The sequence below is a fragment of the Mesocricetus auratus genome, unplaced genomic scaffold, assembly GCF_017639785.1.
Source record: "Mesocricetus auratus isolate SY011 unplaced genomic scaffold, BCM_Maur_2.0 Super-Scaffold_100027, whole genome shotgun sequence".
Taxonomy (NCBI): domain Eukaryota; kingdom Metazoa; phylum Chordata; class Mammalia; order Rodentia; family Cricetidae; genus Mesocricetus; species Mesocricetus auratus.
This window is the reverse complement of record NW_024429208.1, coordinates 24,049,285-24,071,153: the sequence shown is the minus strand read 5'-3', so window position 1 is coordinate 24,071,153 and position 21,869 is coordinate 24,049,285. Positions and strand designations below refer to the sequence as shown.

The 21,869-nt window shown below is 50.8% G+C and overlaps 1 protein-coding gene across 1 annotated transcript in view; it reads right to left on the bottom strand.

The window, feature by feature from the left end:
* Cdh23 (cadherin related 23) overlaps positions 1–21,869 on the bottom strand; it is a 365,574-nt gene that overhangs the window by 20,105 nt on the left and 323,600 nt on the right. The window contains 9 exon segments of the mRNA XM_040732605.1: positions 914–1,117; positions 1,985–2,110; positions 3,427–3,529; positions 5,479–5,586; positions 6,696–6,905; positions 7,216–7,349; positions 12,120–12,300; positions 13,088–13,207; positions 13,521–13,742. Coding sequence (XP_040588539.1) covers positions 914–1,117; positions 1,985–2,110; positions 3,427–3,529; positions 5,479–5,586; positions 6,696–6,905; positions 7,216–7,349; positions 12,120–12,300; positions 13,088–13,207; positions 13,521–13,742 — 1,408 coding nt within the window.

The window sequence follows — 21,869 nt, the reverse complement described above, 5'->3', positions numbered from 1 at the left end:
GACAGATCAGGACTTTTGTTCCTCTTGTGTGGTTTGTGTGTGAATGTATGTAGTTGTACATGTCTGTGCACACGTGCTAGGATGCCAGGCAGCTTCTCCATCACTTTCTGCCTTCTTTGAGACAGGGTCTCTCACTGAACCTGGACAGGCACCCCGTATGCTCCAGTGATCCTCCTGTCTCTACCCCCTAGGTGTACCACAGTCATACCCAGTGTTGCCTGTGGGTGTGGGATTTGAACTCAGATCTTCATATTTGCTCAGCAGGCACTCTTATCCCTGGAGCCATCTCTGCACAGCCCAGAGCCCTTTTCTGATGGTGCAGAAGAGGCCTCTCCTCAGAGTCTCGCCAGCACATACCACAGCAATGGCTTCATGTTTCAGAATGCTCATATTATATTATTCCAGGCAACGTTTAGAACCAAGCATACCTGCCTCCTTCCATTAACCTGGATTATGATGAGAATGATTCTGAGTCTATGTTGACTTAAAACACAGTCAGGCTTAGATGGGCACCACACCTTGTAATTATATCATCATATAATCTCACTTGTGATCCTAGCACTTGAGAGGCTGAGGCAGGAGGACTACTGTGAGCTCAAGACCAGCCTAGGTCATAGAGTGAGTTTGAGGCCAGTCTGGGCTATATTTCGGGGTATCCTGGAATGTGATATTGAGCATCTGTCTCAAAACAGCAACAGTGATAGCTAGTACATGTAGGAACATGGTTGGAACACACTTGATCATCACAGCATACCAAGGTTCTGAGAAGGAGTGTCCAAGTGTCCCAACTCTCTTCCATTCCAATTCTCTTCCCTGAAGAGGATTTTGTGTTCGCCTGAGTCTGTAACCCCCAACCTCTACCCATGAGCTCCTGACAATACATCAGTAGAGCCCAGGGCCTGACCATTGTTACCTGGTGGGCAGTTCTCCAGTAGGTGGACAGTGTAAGCAGCAGGACTGAAGGTGGGCCAGTTGTCATTGTCATCCAGGATAGTGACGAGCAGGTGGGCTGTGCCATTGAGTAGTCCAATGTCCTCAGCCAGCAGCAGCAGCTCCAGGATGGGGGGTGAGAAGGCCTCCCGGTCAATGATGACCTCAGACCTCACAGTCACCACGCCTGGCACCCGGTACCGCCGGCCAGGGAGATGTACAGAGCAAGGGACACGGTGGGTAAATAGAAGAGCCACCATATCAAGGACAGAGGGGAAAGACACAGTGACTTTTTCCTGAAGGTTCAGTTATCCACATGCAGGGAACACCCTTGTCTGCCATGGTTGTCCCTCCTTGGTGGCCTCTGTAGTTCTCAGAGGTCCTGTCTGCCGAGAGTGACCAGGGCAAAGGACTGACCTGCCCCATGGAGAGACATGCCTCCTAAATGTCCCTGTCACTAGACTAGTCTCCTGTCCTGACCAAATTGTTATGACACGGCTCCTGGGGAGCTGCTGGAACACTACTTTGGTTATTTCTGGCTGATTAGGGGATGTTTCTGGCCAGGATACAGGACATGCAGAGAGAGAATGGGGGCTTCTTGCTTGGTCCTTGAGTCTATGTAGCAAGAGGTCCCTAAAGTTGCCTCTATGTTTCTTTTTGGGTCCTCCCTTGAGACTCTGGGGGCCCGAATCCAGTTGAAATGTGGGCTGTGGGCTATGAGGAACAGCGTTCATATGAACCTGGGCCCATGCTGACAAGGAGCCCTGGAGCAGTGGTTCTCAGCTTTCTTAAAGCGTCGACCCTTTCATACATACAGTCCCTCATGCTGTGGTGACCCCCACCCACAAAATTATTTTCATTGCTACTTCATAGCAACTGTTACGAGTCAGAATGCAAGTATCAGTGTTTTGGCCTTAGGTGACCTCTGTGCAAAAGGGTCATTCGATTCCCCCCAAAGGGGTCTTGACCCACAGGTTGAGAACTTCTACTCTAGACCCCAGAATGGGCCAGTCCCACCCCAGAGTTGACTGGTAAGCTGCAGCAGTGCCCTCACCTGTGCTGTTGTTGATATCAAAGAGATCACTGTGGGTACCCAGCAGCTGGTAAGTGACTGTGGCGTACATATCCTCGTCAGCATCCAGGGCCAGGATAGGCCCATTGAGCACCGTGAGGGGTGTCCCTGAGCCAGAGGAGAGGAGTCACCACAGGCCAGCCTGGTCCCTGCCCTCCCCCCTCCCTGCTCGTGTCCCCCATGACCATGGCTGACAATGGATGAGAGGGGAAGGAGGGGAGGCGGGGCAGGGAGCAGGTAGGGAGGCCCTGGGGCGGGCCTGCGGCAGCCTTGGCAGACTGAACGCAGATGCCTGGGAGCGGCCTCAAAGCTCTGCTGGGGAGAAAACACAACAGCGGTGAGCAAGCCCCTCTGGCCTGCCTGGAGCCATGCCTGCTTCCCAGCAGCCTTTGAGGCTGGCTACTCCACTGGAGGATCTAGGGGGCTCCCTGGTATCCCCTTCCATGTGGGGGGGGGTCTTGCCTGTTCATAAGCAAGTAGACATTGCTCTATCATAAGGAGATCTGACTGCACAAGGCTATATGCACATACACACACACATAGTGTGTGAGCCTCTGACTGTACATGGCTACACACACATACACACACACACAGTGTGAGCCTCTGACTGTACATGGCTATATACACACATAAGTGTGTGAGCCTCTGAGTTCACACCATAGTGACTACAAGCACACACAGAGCACATCTAAGCTTAGGGCGCCCCTGGTTGTGCCCTTGGCTATCTCTGTTGGTAGGCACACTTGCCATGAGTACATCATAGGACCACCCACATGCCTACGTGTGTCTGTGCCCACATGTAACTCCACACACATGCCTTTGTGTGGCAGTATACTGGTGAATGCATGAATGTGCACTCCAGCAGATTTAAAAGCCGTCTCCACTTGGAGGTGACATCTACTCAGAGAGTATTATCTCACTCATCTCTGATTGAAAATCAAGGTCTGGGACTCAGGGTGGGGGTAGAGAAGGATAAGAGGACCTCCTGGAGGCATCAAAGGGAGACAAGACACACGGTTAACTAGTGCTGTGTAGGAGGAAGGGCTAGGCTGGCTAGCTGGGATCCTTGGGCCCCACTTCGGATGACAAATCTCAGTGTTTCTACCCTACGGGGCTGGGCAACTGGAAAGGTGGCCTCATTTATCCTTGGAGTCCTCTCTATGAGGGGTAGTGAGGCTGCTTCCAGACCTCCCCAGTGTGATCAATATCAATGACTACTCCTATCTCTCCCAAAGAGACCAGTGGCCTCATTAGCAGCCCCAGCACCCAAGCCTTGGAGCTGCACTGTCCCCTCTGGCACCCTCTGGACCCCCTGGGCTCTATGCCCAGCTCTGACACCAGGCACACAGTGAATCCTCAGCACCCACGGCCCCAGTGGTGTCTGCCTATATATTAAGAGCCCCCCAGGTAGGTCCAGCACCTACCGGCAGGAGAGTTCTCCATCACCTCTGCCTGGTACGTGCCCTCGGTGAAGAGGGGGTGATTGTCATTCTCGTCGGCCAGGTGGACCAGCAGTAAGTCAAAGTCCTGTGATGGGCACAACAGGGAGAAGGCTGATGGTTGTGCTGCAGAAGGGACCATCCTGAGAGATTGGGGATTGAAAAGGCCTAAAGCAGGGATTTATAGTTCTAGTATCTTCTCTGCTGGGCTGCTCACTGGGTGATCTTGGCAAGATGCCTTCCCCCGATTGGCCCGTCTCCACTTTCCACTCTGATCAACAAGAATCTTCACTCTTCTATGAGAATGCTGTGTGGTTGTGGGGCAGAGGGTACTTAGTCACACTGCATTGCCTGCTGGTGAGGTTTTAGGTTGGGCGGCGAGTCCCGGCTTTCAGATCTTCACGTCTGCACGATGGTGGGTCCAAGTTCACCCATGCTCTCTTATAAAGCTGCACCTCAGACCCGCACCCTGGGACCCCTGAATACAACTCAGCAGCACTAGGGTGAGGGCACAGAGAAAGCAACCTTTGCTGCAAAGCCCTGTGACAGGCTTCTGGGTAAGATGGTAGCTTAGAAGTCACGCTGGACGAGTGAGTCATTATATTTAGGGAAATAGAGGGAAGAAGAATATTTGATCACTCTGTCAGCTGACTTCTCCTATCTTTAGTCCATTTAATTATTGCTCCAGTCAACTCCCCTCAACACAACACAACACAATCGCCACCACCGCCACAGACACTGGATGCAGCAGATCATCCTTCAGCACTGCCGTGAAGTTTACAGAATTGACACTAGGGATTGTATAAGAAAGGGCTCCCTAAGATGGCTGCCCTTTCTTTCTTTCTTTTTTTTTTTTTTTTTTTTGGTTTTTACGAGACAGGGTTTCTCTGTTTTGGAGGCTGTCGGTCCAGCCTGGCCTCGAACTCACAGAGATCCGCCTGCCTCTGCCTCCAGAGTGCTGGGATTAAAGGCATGCGCCACCAACGCCCGGCTGGCTGCCCTTTCTTATATTGCCAACAACAATACCCACCACCCCCATTACCACCTATGGATCAATCTCACTTAACACAACACAACACTCGCAAGCCCAAATAAAAGACGTGTCAAAATGGTCAGTGTGATCGAGTTGGCTTCATTCCAGAAATGACGGGATGATTCAACATACACTAATCAACAAACACAATTTATCACATTAATGGACTCAGAGCCAGAAATCACATGATCATCTCAACAGGTACGGAGGTGACACGATCATCTCCACAGATACGGATGTGACAAAATTGTATCCCATCATGATAAAATCAAGTATCTCATCAAGGCTTATCAAGGATGAGAGGGCCTCACGAGGGACTGTTGCCAGAGGTGGGGGTGTTATTCTCTTCAGTGGTGTAGTCACCAGTTTGTTTGCGCTCCAGTACATAATCCAGATGGGGAAACTGAGGTATTGAGGAATCACTGTCCCAACAGAGCCACTTAGCTGGTCAGGAGCAGAGCCGAGGAAACAGCCACAGGACTCTACCCCAATACTAGGAGTAATAGAATAGGCCAACTCCAACCTGAAAGGGACTGTCAGGCTGCACCCACTGACTTGCGAGTAAGGAGTCTGTACCTTTGGCATCTGAAGGGCCAGTAGCACCCCGCCCCCCTTAGAACCTGCAAGTGCAGGCCTGAGTCCAGTGCGTGCACAGCACCTCTGTGGTCTGGGGAAGCTATGCCAGCTGGCATACAGTGAGTGTGTTGGCCCTGGGCCAGGCTCTGTATGGAGGACTCAGGGAAACAGTGTTGCAGAAGACAAAAGGGAGACGGGAATAATGAATTGGCTCAAGCACATTCCTGTGGACAGGAGAACTCAGATCTGAAGCCAGCATTTGCTAAGGCAGATGTGAGCTTTTAAGGCCCGGGCAGGCTGCCACCCCTCTCCAAAGAAGATGTGCATATACATTCATTCTCACTCTCTTACAACCCTGCTCTCACATACTGGGCTTCTCCCCTTCCTCTCTTACACCCCCCACCCACCCGAGTCTCTTACAGCCTCACCTTCCTGGCTATGCGTGGGTTCTCCGGGTTGTCCTTCACAGACACGGTCAGCCTGTACTCTGGGACGCGCTCTCGGTCCAGGGGCCGGTTGACAGTGACGATCCCTGTCTGGGATGGGCCTGGCTGGTTAGATGAGCAGGCACCTCCCCCCAGGCACCTCCCCCAGGCACCTCCCCCAGGCACCCCCCCCACCAGATGCCCATGCTCTGCCCACAATTCTAGGTGACTGGGAGTACCTTCCCCAAAGAGGGGAGGGCACCGGGATCTTTCCATGAAGATGGTAAGTTAGTGATCACATTCTCAACATACCAAAAGAGGGGACCTTGGAAGACCTCTGGGTGTCAACAGTCTACACACACTCCAAGAGGCCAGGAGAGAAATTCAGGTGCACCTCAGTATGACTCAGGCCATCGTACAGTTTAGGGTTCACGGGTGCCTAGGAGAAGCCTTGAGGGTGGGGGTGGGGCTAATGGACATCAGGGAACAGCTGTTCAGCGAAGCCAAAGGGGGCCACTGACTTGGACTGGGTTCCTCACTGAGTGCCACAACGCACGTCAGCAGTGCTAGGCCAGGGCAACCGTGCGGTGGTTGACACGGGAGACCCTCGCTGGTGCCAGTGAACGCACCTATAACCAAATGACTGGCTGATTGATGAAGCTGTGGCCAATTCAGTTGTTTCTAACACTTCCCCGCCTGCTGTTTAATTAAGGCTGATGGAGCAACTCTGCTGGCTGCAGTTCCCACAACCTGTTCTGGCTCTAGGAGTTGGCTTACTCTGAGCGGATTTTTCATTATAGTCTGTTGCCCTTCTTGTTTTTAGACAGGGTCTCTTATAGCACAGACTGACTTCAAACTCACTTTGGAGCCAGGATCACCTGAACTCCTAATCTTCTTGCTGATATTCCTCAGGAGCTGGGACTGTAGATGCAACATGACACCCAGTTTATGCTTGCTTCTTTGATTCAGGGTTTTTTTTTGTGTGTGAATTTCAGAACTCACATCAACCCTCCTGTCCAGCCTCCAAAAGTCTGGCCAGGATTTGGGTGTGCACTACCACTGGTGGGTTCCCTATTTACTTTAGAACCGCTGCCATTCCAGCTCTGGGGTCCAGTTTCTTCACTGCCACAAGTCACTGCCCCAGTCTGGAGCCTGGAGCTCCTCAGTGAGCCTCTTGTAGGAAGAACTTGGGGCCCCCCCCCCCGCAGGTCCGACCCTACCGTGGCATTGATGATGAAGGCCCGCTCTCTGTTGCCGGCCGTGATGTTGAAAGTGAGGAGCGCATTGCAGCCGCTGTCGGCATCGCTGGCCCGGACGTGGGCGACGACGCTCGAGACGGGGCTGTTTTCACTGATGGTGACGTTCATGGGAAGATTCAGCAGCACTGGGTCGTTGTCGTTGATGTCCAGCACTCGGATTCCCACCAGCATCTGGGGAGGGAGGGTCGGGGGTGGATGTGACAGAAGAGGGGGGGCGGCAGAGACAGAGCAAAGGTAGCGAACACATTGAGGGATGAAGGTTGTGAGAGGAGGGAAAGATGATGGAAGAAAAACAGCCAGGCAGAGGGGAAGGGGAGCGGCAGAGGGGAGAGAGTGTCCACAGTAACACGTCTGGATCAGGGCCAGAGGTTTAGCAGGAAAAACAGGGAGAATCCTGGAGAGCCAAGGTCCCCGAGGCCAAAGCACCTCTGGTTTCTCTGGGCCAAGGCTGACAGTGTCCAAGGGGCTGGGCCAGACTCACTGTGGAGCTGAGTGGTGGGACTCCCCTGTCTCGAGCACAGATGGTCAGGTTGTAGAAGGCAATGGTCTCCCGGTCCAACTCTACCTCCTTCCGGACCCTCAGCACGCCTTCCACAGGAGAAATCACAAACTCCCCTGGGAGCCACCAGAACAAGCCTGCGTTAGCTGGTCCCGACTGAGAGCCCCTCTCCTCCGGCCAGCCTTCCTCACAGAGACCACGGGCAGCTGAGGCCATTGCCCTCCTGGAGCCCTTTATGGGCATAATGAGAGCATGGCCCCAGTACACACATGTGTATGTAATTCAGCTTCCCTCCTGGGCTTCCAGCTGGCCAGAGGCTGCCGCAGGTGTTTTGAAAAGTAGGGGTGAGATTTTTTGTCTGTTTTGAGGCAGTTTCGTGTAGCCCAGGCTGATCCTTATGTCTTCATATCCCAAGTGCTGGGATTCCAAGGATGTGCCACCACCTCTGGCTTATGGGGCCCCCTTCCTCCACAACACACTCTTCCTGACTACTTGTGGTCAGAAACACACAGTGGTATTAAGCACCGTCGAAAGCGTGTTCTAAGAGGCAGGCAGATCTCTGTGAGTTCGAGACCAGCCTGGTCTACAAGAGCTAGTTCCAGGACAGGCTCCAAAGCTACAGAGAAATTCTGTCTCAGAAACAAAACAAAACAAAAACAAACAAACAAACAAACAAAAACTGTTTAATTTAGCTGGGCGTTGATGGCCCACACCTTTAATCCCAGAACTCAGGAGGCAGAGGCAGGAGGATCTCTGTGAGTTCGAGGCCAGCCTGGTCTACAGAGCAAGTTCCAGGACAGCCTCTAAAACAATATAGAGAAACCCTGTCTCAAAAAAAAAAAAAAAAAGAAAAGAAAAAGAAAAAAGAAAGTGTGTTTTAGACAGGTAGGAAAAAAAAGCAACCCACAAAATGAACTGCATGGTATCTGGAGGCTAAGGCCACCACTAGGCCGTGTCACAGCAGAACATCAGGTAACTGTCTAGGCTGGCTGTCACCACTAGGACCAAAGAAGAGCACGGTGACCTGTCCTCTGCTTTATGCAAATATCATCACCATAGCAGAGTTGACTCTGCCTCTCCCTAGAAATCTATTTCCTTTCGATACGTGTTTTCCTTCTGTGGTGACGCTTCCTCCCTGAGGGTAGGGACAGGGCTGAGAAGTTGAAGCACTTGCTCTGCAAGCATGAGGGCCAGGGTTTGGATCCCCAGAACCCCCTGGAAAGGCCAGGAAGTCGCATGCCCCACCTGTAATTCCAGCCTTCCAAGGCGGAGACAGGAGGTCCCCTAGCGAAAGCTGGTCAGCAAGTTCTGGGTTTGATTCAGAGAGCCTGCCTTCATGAATAAGTTGGAAGACTGCTGGAGGCTGATTCCTGACATCAGCTTCAGGCCTCTGTGTGCATGTGTGCACACATGCACACACGAGCAGACAATAGAGAGGGAAAACCCCTCCCAATTCCTTTGTCTCATCTCTGGATTCTTTGTCTGGTGGTGATAAGGACCAGGAGTCACTGAGCCTAGGTCTTAGCCTGTTGTCCCTAGTCTCCCCAGCCTCCACTGCTGGCAAATAGACTGTCCAGGTAAGAAGTCTTGTGAGAAAAGAATGCATCAGGCCTCTCTACCATAAAAGAGGGCTGCTGCTGTGAGCTCCGCATAGCAGGTTTGTAGGATGGGGGGCCCTAGAGAGCCCCTGTCTGGAGTCCCAACTGGAACATGGTGTGGCAATGCCATTTTTCTGTGGCCCACAATCAATCATGTGTTTTTTTGTTTGTGTTTGGTTGCTGGTTTTTTTTTTTTTTTTTTTTTTTTTTGGTTTTTACGAGACAGGGTTTCTCTGTATTGTTTTGGAGGCTGTCGGTCCAGCCCGGCCTCGAACTCACAGAGATCCTCCTGCCTCTGCCTCCCAAGTGCTGGGATTAAAGGCGTGCGCCACCACCACCCGGCCAGTGGCAATGCCATTTTTAACCCTGAGGTTTGGATCTGCACCCGGCTGAGGGGCAAGGCACTAGGGTCTAAAACAAGGACCTCAGGAGGGAGAGAACCATGCCCTCCATGCTTCCAGCGTGGTAACGGCAGAACCGAGGTTTGAGTCCGCTGGGACTCGGATGCCTTCTAGACATTACTCCTCAGGACTGATGGGGTAGAAGTTAGAGAGATGGGGAGAGAGATGAGGGCTGAAGGCGCTGGAGGAGGGAGTAGGCTCTCTGCAGAAACGGAGCAGGGGCTGGGGCTCTGGCAACGGGCAAGAACCTTTGCCTCTGCTTGGTCTCCCAGGAACTGGGCTGGGGAGGAAGCCATTCATTCCCCTTCACTTTCCCTTTTCCTTGAAACAGGGTCTCATGCTATATCCCAGGTTGGCCTGGAATTGGTGGCAATCCCCCTGCCTCAGCTTTCTGAGCGTTAGAATACAGGCATGAACCACCACTCAGCTTTTCTCTCCTCTTCTTGTACGTGGGGCCCAGGCCCACAGTGCAGCGCACGGCTTGGCAAAGGTAGAGGCCTAAGCATCCCAGCAGCCCTTGCTGCCCCTCTTTCACAACCGGGGGCACCAACACCAGTCCTGAGCTTCTGTCACAACAGCGCCCGTGCCCACCTACAGCTGGGATTCCCCACCTGCCCTTCCACTCCCGGGCTCCCTAAGGCGGAGGAAGCTGTAGAAGCAGGATTTCCTGTGCCCTAGGCTCCAAGGTGTACAAAGCATGGGGATTCCCTTTCTTGGGGTTTCCCAGCCCTGCTGACACCATGCCATATGCTGGTAAACAGCTTCCCTCTACAACAGCAAAGGCAGGGGAGACCTGATCACCCTGGAAGGCTTGGGGAAGCAGACTTGGAGCAGTAGTGGGACTCTAGCTAGATTCCTCCAGTTATATAACAGTCTCCTCAGCAACTTGCCCTGGCCAGAACACCTAATCCCACCCCCACCCTGCATCCCTGGAGACAGGAAGCCACAACCTTCTGCCCTGTTGTGTCTGGGTTACAGCCTGATTCTTTCCAAGCCTTGCCTTGATTGTCCCATCTGGGAAACGGGCTCATGGGCAGGAGTCCTCTCGGGTTGGACTGACAACAAAGCAACTCTGAATACAGGAGGGGGATCCTGAAAGGGAGCCCAGGTGGTCTCTCAGGGACCGAGATCTTGCAAAGAAGACAGGGAGGGGGGCAAGGGATCCCAGGATGTCGAGGTCCCAAGAAGGAGGAAGAATTGGTGGATCAAAGCTAAAACACAGATGACATGCTTCCCTGGCTATTGCTGGGGATTGTAAGTGCAGAGGTCCAGAGGGCTGAGCATCCACGCCAGGCTCAAGGAATTGCAAAAGGCTGTGTCTAGTGGGAATATGAGTCAGAGAATGAGGGGAAGAGATGATTTTTGTGTGGCTTTGAGGGCCATTAAAAGGACCTGGCACTTCCTGAGTAGGGCAGATATACTGGGGGTGTTGAGCATGGGAGGGACATGACTTGACAAAGACTTTAAAGAGTTCACCCTGGTTCCTGTGCTTGGGGCAGTTTGGATGAAGGGACGGAAGTGGGGGGGGCACATGAGAGCCTTGCAGAAACACTAAGGCTAGAGATTGGGTAGGTGACTGGGGGTGGGGAGCAGGCCCTGTGGGCTCAGGCTGCAGTGACCTTTGTGCTGAGTGGCCTGGGTGTGTCCCTTTATCTGTTGTGGGAGAACAGGTCTGAGTTGGAGTCTGTATCTACTTTTCAGTTTCCAAGGTGAATTCCGGGAGAGTGGGGTGGGGTGGAGGGAGAGGGAGAGGGAGAGAGAGAGAGAGAGAGAGAGAGAGAGAGAGAGAGAGAGAGTCAAGTCATGTCCCTCCCTTGCTCAAAGCACCGTGGTGCCCACCTCACTCAGTAAATACCTCCTGACAGCATCGTCTCTCTCTCTCTCTCTCTCTCTCTCTCTCTCTCTCTCTCTCTCTCTCTCTCTCTCTCTCTCTCTCTCTCTCTCTCTCCTCTTCTTGCTCCAGGCTTGGACCGCAGGACCTCTGTGCTGGCTGTCCTCCCTGAATGTCTATTCCCCACCTGTCTTCTTGGGCCCATTACTCTTCTGTGTCCCCTGGCACGTGACCAGAACATAGTAGGCCCTTATGAATAGCCATGGGACGATCAATTAGAAAGTAAGATATTTTCCAACTATTTGATATCTTCTTACGAATGGAGAGGCCTGACACCCCAGGGTCCATGTAGGTGACTAGTGACTGCCACAGTCCCTGCTGCTTCCCCGTCACAGCCTTTTGAAGGTCCCTGTTTCCATGGGGTCTTTTGATGGAGTCCCCAGGCCCTTGAAAGTCCTGCTCAAGCTAACAAAATGTCTCAAGAGAGAGTGTTCTTCAGGGTACAGCCTCTGAGCCAGGTGGGCAGTCATGGCAACTGTGTAGGCTTTTCATTTTTTATGATTTTTTTTTTAAAGACAGCTACTCGCTGAGTAGCCTTGGCTGGCCTTGAACTCACTGAGATCCTCCTGAGTGCTGGAATAAAAAGCATGGGTCACCATGCCCAGCTCTGGAGGCTTTCGTTGGGTGACACTGAGGTATTCAGAGGAGTTCAATGCTCCCCAAATGTATACCCCGGGTCCTGAGGTGTATGTGGTGAGGAGACTTGTCTTTCTCCATGCTGGAAGCTGTGTTTGCGGGGTTGCAGCTTCCGACACCTTCACCTGGATGCTTCCTACCTATGCCGAGGGAGACCTATGGCTCTCCAAGGTCACCAGCGGGTGTCCCAGGTGCCATGGCATTCTCCCATACGCCTGTGATAAAGGTATATGGAACTGAGGGCTAGAGAGGGCAAGGTCACACAGAGGTCAGTGGACTGTGTGGTGGCCTCCCTCACCCCAGTCCTGAGCAGGTGAAGCGGTCATGCCCACCACACTGCCCAGCGCAGACTCCACTTACCCAGCGGGTCTCCATCCACAACGCTGTACTCCACCTGCCCATTGGGACCCGAGTCCCGGTCGTGGGCCAGGAATGTCCACACTCTGGGCCCTGGCTGGCCCTCAGTGACATCAAATGGTCCTTCATAGTCTCGAGGGAAAGTGGGCACGTTGTCATTGATGTCATTCACATTCACGACCACCTGAGACAGTGAACAGTTTAGCCACGATTGGTCCCAGAGACCGGGGAACCTCAGCAAATGCAATGTCTGGAGTCGACAGCCATGGGCTATGGTGAATGCTGTACAGTATCACAGGGCAGGAGGGCATCTAAGCAGTGTGTGTGTGTGTGTGTGTGTGTGTGTGTGTGTGTGTGTTCGTGTTTCTAGGAATTGAACTCATGACCTTGCATATGATAGGCAAGTATTCTATCACTGACCTTCACCCCAGCCCCGGTTTTTTACTTTAGTTTTTTGGACACAGGGTCTTTCTACATAGCCTGGGCTGGTCTTGAACTTGTAATTCTCCCATCGCTACTCCCTGTGTGTCCCTAACTGATTAACTGTACCACCATGGCCATGAGTAGGTGATACCCTATACTCTGGGCATCTCATGTGGTCCAATTTGCTCCTCCTATAACCTGAATACAGCTTTCATTCACGAGGAAACAGAAGCTCAGGGAGGTTAAATGGTTTCTTCAGGTTCATACAGCCAGGAAGAGAAAGAGCAGGGATCTGAGTCACTGTTTGACTAGAGGGCATGCTTTTCCCATAAATGGGGCATGCAGGTGTTTTCACTGATCTGCTAGTCACAGTCAGAGAAGTTCGGCGACTGCCTCCCAGTAACACAAGTCTGGATGGGCTGCTGAGGTGGACATTCAGGCATTTCCTCCCAAGAGGTATTTCTTCTCCTTCCCCTCCCACCATAGAGCCTCCAGGTCTTCTTTGCTCTCCCTCACCTCCGCACTGGGGATGTCTCCCACCTACGTACCGTCGTAGTAGAGGTGAGGCGGTGGGACAAGATGGGACACTGGTCGGTGGCAGTGACAAGCAGGGTGTAGCGGCCATGACTGATCTCATAGTCTAGCTCCTTGGCAGCAGTAATGACACCCTGGGGACACAGCAAGTACATGGAAAGAAGATGACGAGTGATGGTCCTAGGCCACTATATGATTACACCAAATAGACCCTGGCATCCTAGCCACAACTGCTGTGTCTGTGCCTATGACAGACAGCACTAATCAATCACAGCACTACTGACGGCAGATAGGTCCTGTCCACTAAAGCTTTCCACCCCCTCATCCCCCCTGTCACTGGACACTCCAGTTTCCATCCAGGCTCTATGTTTGCTTCTTATGCCCTATGACATCGCCAAGCCCTGGAGTGACTTTGCCCCCTCCTGGACCCCACCGCCAGATGCTGACCGTGTGCCTGTTGATTCGGAAGGTATTGATGATGTTGCCTGCCACAATGGCATAGGTGACAGTGCCATTCGGCCCTTCATCCAGGTCCAGCGCCTGGATGGTGATAAGGCTGGCGTTGACTGTATCCGGGCCCTCGTCCAGCACCACTTCATAATGTGGCTGCTGGAACACGGGAGCGTTATCATTCTCGTCCACGATAGTCACGTACACATGGGTGGTGGCCTGGAGATAAGAGCATGATTAGGTGTTGGTCAGAGGGATCAAGGTGGATCTAAATGGCTGTCTGTCTGGGTTAAACTCTCCCAGTGTGATCCCACACAGGGAAGGAAAGAGGAGAGGATGGGTTGGGGAGGAAGTCATCGACTGGTAGGACCAAGTGCAGAAGCTTTGGAAAAACTAAGCCAGGTAACTGTTTAGGGTCGGGTTGGCATGCATATCACCATTTCTATGGCTATGCTTGTGGCAGGCATCACCAATCAATCATAGCACAGCTGAGGCCAGACACAAGCTTGAAATTCTTGTCAACACAGTGACCCAGTGATTAAAATTGTCATGTAGAACTAGGCATGGTGGCACACATCTACAATTCCAACACTTGGGAGACCGACAAGAGGACTGCTACAAGTTCAAGGCCAGCCTAGCCCACACAGTAAGACTGAGGTCAATCATGATAACATAGTGATACTCTGCTTCAAAGAAATCAGCCCCCACAAACCCTCCAGACATATGGGACGAACTTCAGGAGCCTCCCCAACCTAGAACATTGCTTGCAATCTTCCTGACCAAATTATAAGAGGCAAGAACGTGAGGTCCTCAGCTCAATGTGTAAATTAAAAAATATACCTTTCTAGCACATTAATTAAGAGGTAGGACTTGGACCTTGGGCAATTTCATGGTTAGAATTTATTGACCTCTGAAACGTCAAACCCGTAGGACACGACTTCATTGCAAGACGTTTTTGTGGTCCTGTGATTGGCTATCTCTAGTTGATGCTTGGACCATCAGACCGTGAACCGTACCCCGCCAATCAGAACTCAGTGGTCAGCACTCAAGAACATATTGCGGATGATTGGCTGGTTCTACACAGTCAGAGGGGGAAACGCAGAAGTCTCCCCGTGTGCTGTTCCATGTTCCTCGACTCATCCCTCTTCTCTACCTTTCACTTGGGAGGCTGCTCCTCTGGACCACCCTGCCTGGGACCCCTTGCTGTCTGGCTTCCAGAATCGGCCAGTGGGAACTCCTGGCGGAAGACAGGAGTGGGGATGACAGTGAGGGGGGCAGGCGTCTTTACCCCTCCCCTCCTCGCTGTGGTTCCATCCCTGTTGTGCTTCTCTTGCTGGGGACCCTCCAAGCTCGAGCTCTTTCTGGGAATCTGATGATGTCACCTCCTTTGTGATGGCCAACATTGATCTTTGTCTTAGTTGGGTTTCTGTTACTGCCATTGAGCAACTTGGGGAGGAAAGGGTTTATTTGGTTTATATTTCCCCATCATAATCATTGAGGGAAGTCAGGGCAGAAACTCAAGTGTGGTAAAAGAGTTTTCTGAATATACCTCTTGCCTTTGAAGAGACTGAAACTTTGTTGGGCCTTGCACCCAAGTTAATAACAGGCCTTGAGATCATTTAAGACATATGTAGCTAGCCTACTGTCCTATTGTGCACTCAACTTAAAAAGCTTAACCCGCCTTTAAGAGAACAACATAACCAGTCTTACTATGCCTCATATTTCCTCCATGCAACCATCTTTTACATGCTAAGCTAATGGATAACTTTACTCTTAAGTTATGTGATCTTCCATGCCCCTGACCCAGAATAATGCATGCGTGTATGTGTGTGTTGTGGTAATCTTTTGCTGAAAGCAGGCAACAGATTAAAAGCAATCTTAAATAACAAATATTGCATAAATGTTGGAAGCCACACATGAATATAGGTTGATGATACCCATGTGGTTTTGAGTGCTGCTCTGGGTCTCTGAAGTAATCTTTTCCTAAAGCTCTGTTAAAGATCTCTGTAAAGAATCTCTCATTTTCACATACTGTGTCTTCTGTGCTCTTCAATAAATACAGAGCAAGGCTGGGTGTTGGTGGTACACACCTTTAATCCCAGCACTTAGGAGGCAGAGGCAGGAGGATCTCTGTGAGTTCGAGGCCAGCCTGGTCTATAGAGTGAGTTCCCGGACAGCCTCCAAAGCAATACAGAGACATTCTGTCTTGAAAAAACATACATACGCCGGGCGTTGGTGGCGCACGCCTTTAATCCCAGCACTCGGGAGGCAGAGGCAGGCGGATCTCTGAGTTCGAGACCAGCCTGGACTACCAAGCGAGTTCCAGGACAGCCTCCAAAGCCACAGAGAAACCCTGTCTCGAAAAACCAAAAAAAAAAAAAAAACATACATACATACATACATACATACATACATACATACATACATACAGAGCAAAACCCTTTGTTAGGGAGACACAGAGAAAGACACAGGTCTCTCTCTTTCTCAGTCTCTCTGTCTCTCTGTCTCTCTGTCTCTCTCTCTCCTCTCTCATGTGTGTGCACACACACACCAGGTAGTCACAAGCAACAAGACACAAAGGCACAGCAGACAGTAACAGGGACTCATTAGATGCACACTAGACAGACACCAGACAGTTCAGCCACCACAACTACAGACAGACAGCACACACGGAGAAGTGGATATTCAATCATGCCTCAACTTCCAGAGCAAGACTCGTTTTCATCCCTTAATGTGCTATAGGCGCATCTGGCCACTCCTTCTGAGAATTCTTTAAGCAATGCATCCAGTCAGGAACCTGGAGATAGGAACTGAAGCAGAGACCAAGGAGGAACGCTGCTTACTGACTTGATCAGTTTTCTTTCTCATCTAGCCCAAGCCCACCTGCTCAGGGATGGTACTACCACCCCCGTGGGTTGGGTTCTCCCATATCATAGTTAACCGTGCAATTGCCCCACAGACTTGCCTACAGGCAGTGTGACATGGGCAATCCCTCAACTGAGGTGCCCTCTTCCCAGATGAGTCTAGCTTGTGTCAGGTCGACAGAAAACTAACCAGCACAATCATCAATTTGGAAGACTCTAGGATCACCTAGGAGACAGACTTCTGGGTGTGTCTATGAGCTTCTATGTTGAGACAGAAGGGTCCACTCTAACTGTGGGCAGCACCATTCCATGACCTGGGGTCCTGGACTGACTAATAAGGAGAAAGGGAGATGAGCACCAGCATCCATCTCTGCTTCCAGGTTGTGGATACACTATGAGCAGCTGCCTTAATCCCCTACTGCCATGACTTCCCTGACATAATGGACTGTACCCTGGGATGGTACCAAATAAGCCCTTCATTCCTCCAATTGCTCTTACCAGGCATTTTGTCACAGCAACAAGGACTGTCGCTAACATATGCCTCTTCCCCATGGTTCGTGCTGGGGATGGCTTCTTGTGGCTTCTGGTCTCTATGTGTCTGGCTATTCCCCTTTACAGAATGCTTCTATTAAACCTTTGGGCCAAGCCTTTTCTGCTTATACCACTATTCCTGCAGGGACCCTGGCTGAAGCAAACCACCATCTCTGGTTTGAATAGGAAATGTCCCCAGAGGCTCATAAGTTGAATGCTTGGTCCTCAGCTGACTATAGCAGTTTTGAAGGTGATAGAAACTGAGAGGTGTGGCCAAGCTAGAAAAAGTGGGTTACTAGGGGGCATGCCCTTGACGATTATACTTGTTTCCACCACATAGTCCTATCACTATGATGCTATGCTTGAGTACATGGAACCAAGCAAGCATGGACAGGAGCCTCTAAAATAGCCAGAGTACACCATTTCTCCTTTAAGCTGTTCTCTCAGGTGTGGGGTGTGTGTGTGTATGCATACACATGCATGCGTATGCATGTTCAAATTGTGTGTGGAGGGAGAGGTCCCTAATAATTCTCCATCTTAATTTTTTTTAGCACTATAACTAAATATTTATTTAGTTAGTTTTTCAAGAAAGGATTTCTCTGTGTGGCTGTGACTGTCCTGAAACTCATTCTATAGACTAGGTTGGCCTTGAACTCAGAGTCCTCCTGCTTCTGCTTCCCGTGTGCTGGGTTTAAAGACATGCACCACTACGGTTCTGCAGTGATTTGAGTCTTACTTGGAATACATAATCAGCAATAAATTATCATAAGTTGGATGAATTTATAAGTTAATTGAACAATACAAAGCAGATACCTTTCAGTCTTTACTTCTTGTGCATTTAGATACTGAAACTATAGATGTCTGGGGCTCTCAACCACTGAACCATTGCTCAAGCTTCTCTACCTTATTAAACCTGAAGCTCATCAATTAGGCCAAAGGGCTCCAAGGATCCTCTGGTCTCTATGTCCCCAGTGCTGGGATTATATGCACCAGGCTTTTCCTTTTGGGCTACCAACCAGCTCCCAAATCATGACATGGAGATTTATTATTAGCTTTGAATGCTCGGCCTTAGTTTAGCTCTTCTCCGACTAGCCCTTGTAATTTTAACCTGTTTCTCTTTGCAGTTTGCCTCGGGGCTTTTACCTTTTCTTACTTTCTTGTTGTCTCTATGTTTGACTGGCTTCTGGCCCCAGGCATGCCCCTCATTCTCTCCTCTCTTCTTCTTCCCTCCTCCTCCTTTCTTCCCCCAGATCTCTCCTCCTATTTATTCTCTCTGCCCACCAGTCCCACCTTTCCTCTCTCCTGCCTAGCTATTGGACATTCAGCTCTTTATTAGACCAATCAGTTGCTTTAGGTAGGCAAGGCCAAACGGACACAACACATCTTTACATAATTAAACAAATGCAGCATAAACAAAAATCACGCACCTTTATATACAGTTAAAGTAACATTCCACAGCATAAACAAATGTAACATCTTTGCCTAGTTAAAATATCCTACAACAATTACGGGTACAGGCCACCACACCCCACTTCTTATGTGGGCCCTTTCGGGTCCTCATGCTTGTATGGCAACCGCTTTACTAACTGGGCCGTCTGCCCGGCCCTCCCTCGAGTATTTTGATCTCAGCTACACAAAAGTGACATTATGGGTTACCGTGAATTACTGAGGAGAGAAGAGCTGCAGAGACAGCTGGATGAGCGGATGTGAGCAGGCCATGGCCAAGGACAAATGGAAACCCGGTGGGATGAAAAGCACAATCCACACAACATGGATGCAAACTTTTCTCAGTGCTATCTGGCCCTGGAGTTACCTGCGCAGTGATGGAGAGATGGACAGGGCCTCTGGACCCAAAAGGGGGTCACTGACCCTGAGGAGGTGATGATTCTTAGGATCTTAGCTTTGGGTCTTGGAAACAGGGGCTTTGAAGACTGTTTCCAAAGTGGGGAGGGCCAAGAGCCTTGAGAAGTAGCTGTGTGACATTGAGAACATTTTCTGGCTGTTAATGACAGACCCGCCTTGACCTCTCATATTCCTTCTAGTTCAGACATTCTGGGGTTCTGTCCTGTTTTGAGCAGTCTCATGAACTGAACCCCACTGTTAGGCACACACTACCTTGGGTCATGGAGTCCCTGGGAATCTTTAGTAGTGTACCAAGGATTAGGGGGCATCGAGATGGCTCAACTGGTAAAAAGGCACTTGTCATCAAACCTATGACCTGAGTTCAATACCCGGGAGCTACATGGTGACCAGAGAAAAGCGAGTTGTCCTCTGACCTCCGCGTTCATGTTGTGGCAGGCAAGAACCTACACACACATAAATACGCAGACACAATAAATAAATAAATGAGTAAATACGTGTAAAATGGCAGTAAGCATGCGAGGAGGGGAATGCATTGTGCTAGCAATTCTCATTGGCCTGGAGAAGGGCCTCACCCTGAGTCTGGAACAGACTGGACACAGAATATATCTTCACAATCTCTCCTATGCCCTTTGTGGCCCAGGCGGGTTTTATATCTTTTTCCATTGTGCTATGGGATGCCACGATGATGGTCATGGAAGGCCAACTTGTGCTCCTTGTGTTTTGCACAGTCCTGATTATGGCTATGAACGTTCACCTTCCACCCTAGAAACTCAGCTTGAGCTCAACTGGGCCCCAGGGTCTGCAGCCATCACCAATGTATAAGAGCTAGCGCCAGTTTGCTGGAGCTGGAGGGTGGATGGCTTGAACAGATCTGCCCCTTCTGTAGCCCCGTTGCTCTGATTTCTTTGGTTTCTGAGCTAAGAAGGAAGTCACACCTCCATGGCCTGCCCTAGAGGGTTTGAAGTTGCTGAGCCAGACCCACAGCTTGGGCAATGCCTGTGTCTTCCTGTGATGCAACCCTAAGATGTTCATTGCTGGGGTGTTTATCAGGGGAAGGTAGGGGCAGAGTTGGGGAGGTGCTCTGCTCTTTCCTCGAGGCCCCTCTCACCTCTGCAGAGGGTGGCTGGGGTGGGAAGAGGAACCTAGTGTCTACCTCATCTCTGTTGTCTTGGTTGTCCTATGGCAAAAGATAACATATGTACTAATACCAAGAAGGACCCAGAGCTGTTGTTCACCATATGGGGTCCCAAGATCAAGTTCACATCAGGGACCTGACTTGCATCTTGGCAGCTTCTGGGGTTCTACACCAGGGCTTTTGCTAGCTTCAGGCACACTGAGTCTGCTTAAGGTCACCTAACTATACCAGGACACACTATCCTTCCTCTGAGGTAGCCTTTCTTACCAGTAGCCCAAGTGGAAGTGCCCATAGAGCCTGGGACAAGCCATCCATGGCGCCCACAACTCACAGCTACCAGTCTGTCCCACCACCCTGACCCCTGGCACTGTATTTGGTCTGTCCTCTTTCCTTTATCCAGGGACCACCAGGAGTTCAACATTCTCCTTGGCACTCACCATAGTCACCCCATGTTGGTCAGATCTACCACTATTCAGGCAGTGCTTGCATTCAGGTCTGTCACTCAGGTGGCAGGGCAGTAGACAGTCTTTCTGTCTGGCCCATCTAAGGGACTCAATCACAGTGGGAGGCTGGGCCTGGTTGGACAGGCCTACAGTCTCAGGTACTTAAAAAAGGCTGTGATTGTAAGTTCCAGGTAATCCTGTGCAATTTATTGAGAGAGAGAGAGAGAGAGAGAGAGAGAGAGAGAGAGAGAGAGAGAGAGAGAGAGAGAGAGAGGAGAAGGTGGTAATCCAATTTAGTGATGGAGTACTTGCCTAGAATGTGTGGAGTCCTGGATCCAATGCCCACCACTGAAAAAGGGTGAACAAGAGGGTTGAGATACCCCTTAGTTGGTAGAGTACTTGCCTAGAATGTATGAATCTTGTGTGTCTGACCCTAAGCACTGGACATGATTGTACATACGTGTAATGCCAGCACTCAGGAGTTAGAAGAATTAGATGTTTATAGGAAGGTCAAGACTAATCTGAGATCATATATGACCTTGTAAATATGTAACAAAAAAATCACTGGTGGGGTGGGAGGCCGTGTCCTCCAAACTCAGTCAGGTTTGGGAGGTCAGGAGGACCCAGGTAATCGACTGGTTGTGACCTCAGATCTGGTGTTGTGGCCTAAGGAAGTACTGACAGAAAGGGTGGGGGTGGGCCCTCCAAGGTCAGGCTGGGAAACAACAGAGCCAGCAAGCTCTAAGTGATGACAAGAACCTTGGATGAGGTACCTATGAGGGCCAGGAGGGCCGCATAGGAGCAAGTCTGCAGAGCGGGCATGGCAGTACACTCCTGTAATCCCAGCATGCAGCAGGCTGAGGTAGCAGAGTCTTGAGCCCAGCCTGAGTTAACTAAAAACCATAAACAAAAACCCTATCCAAACAAAGCAATACAAGCCAAGCAAAAACAACCACCCACACGTAAATTAAAACCAAACAAAACAGATGAAGTGAGCCTATGGATAAGTAGGCACCAGTGGGCAAAGTCCTGGGGGAAAGAGGCCGAGGGAATTCCATGGGGCACACCAACAGACGTGGCAGCATGTCCTAAGCTGGGGAGCTCTGGGCTTGTGCATTCCTTGCCTGTGTTTCAGACATGTTTGCATGCAGGCATGGGTGTAACAGGGAGTCACAGCTGCGGTGCACACAAGTCCGGAGGGGGCCAAGCTCCCTCCCACTTGCTAAATTCATTGGGGACATCAGATTTCGCTTACTTATCCATCCATACACCCACCCATTCCTTCCTTCCTTCCTTAGGCAGCAGGAGCTCCTGCCTCCAGACTATGAGAACTGTAAATCAGGCCGGGTTAGACTTGGATCCATTCCTTAGTATGCACGGCCATCATAATCTCTGAGAAGCACCGACAGAGACAGCAGAAAGGTCTTTACAGAGGGAAGTGTCTGGTTGGACATTTGCCACGACTATCTGCAAGACCTGCCCTTCCCGCGGGCCCTGGAGACGCAGTACC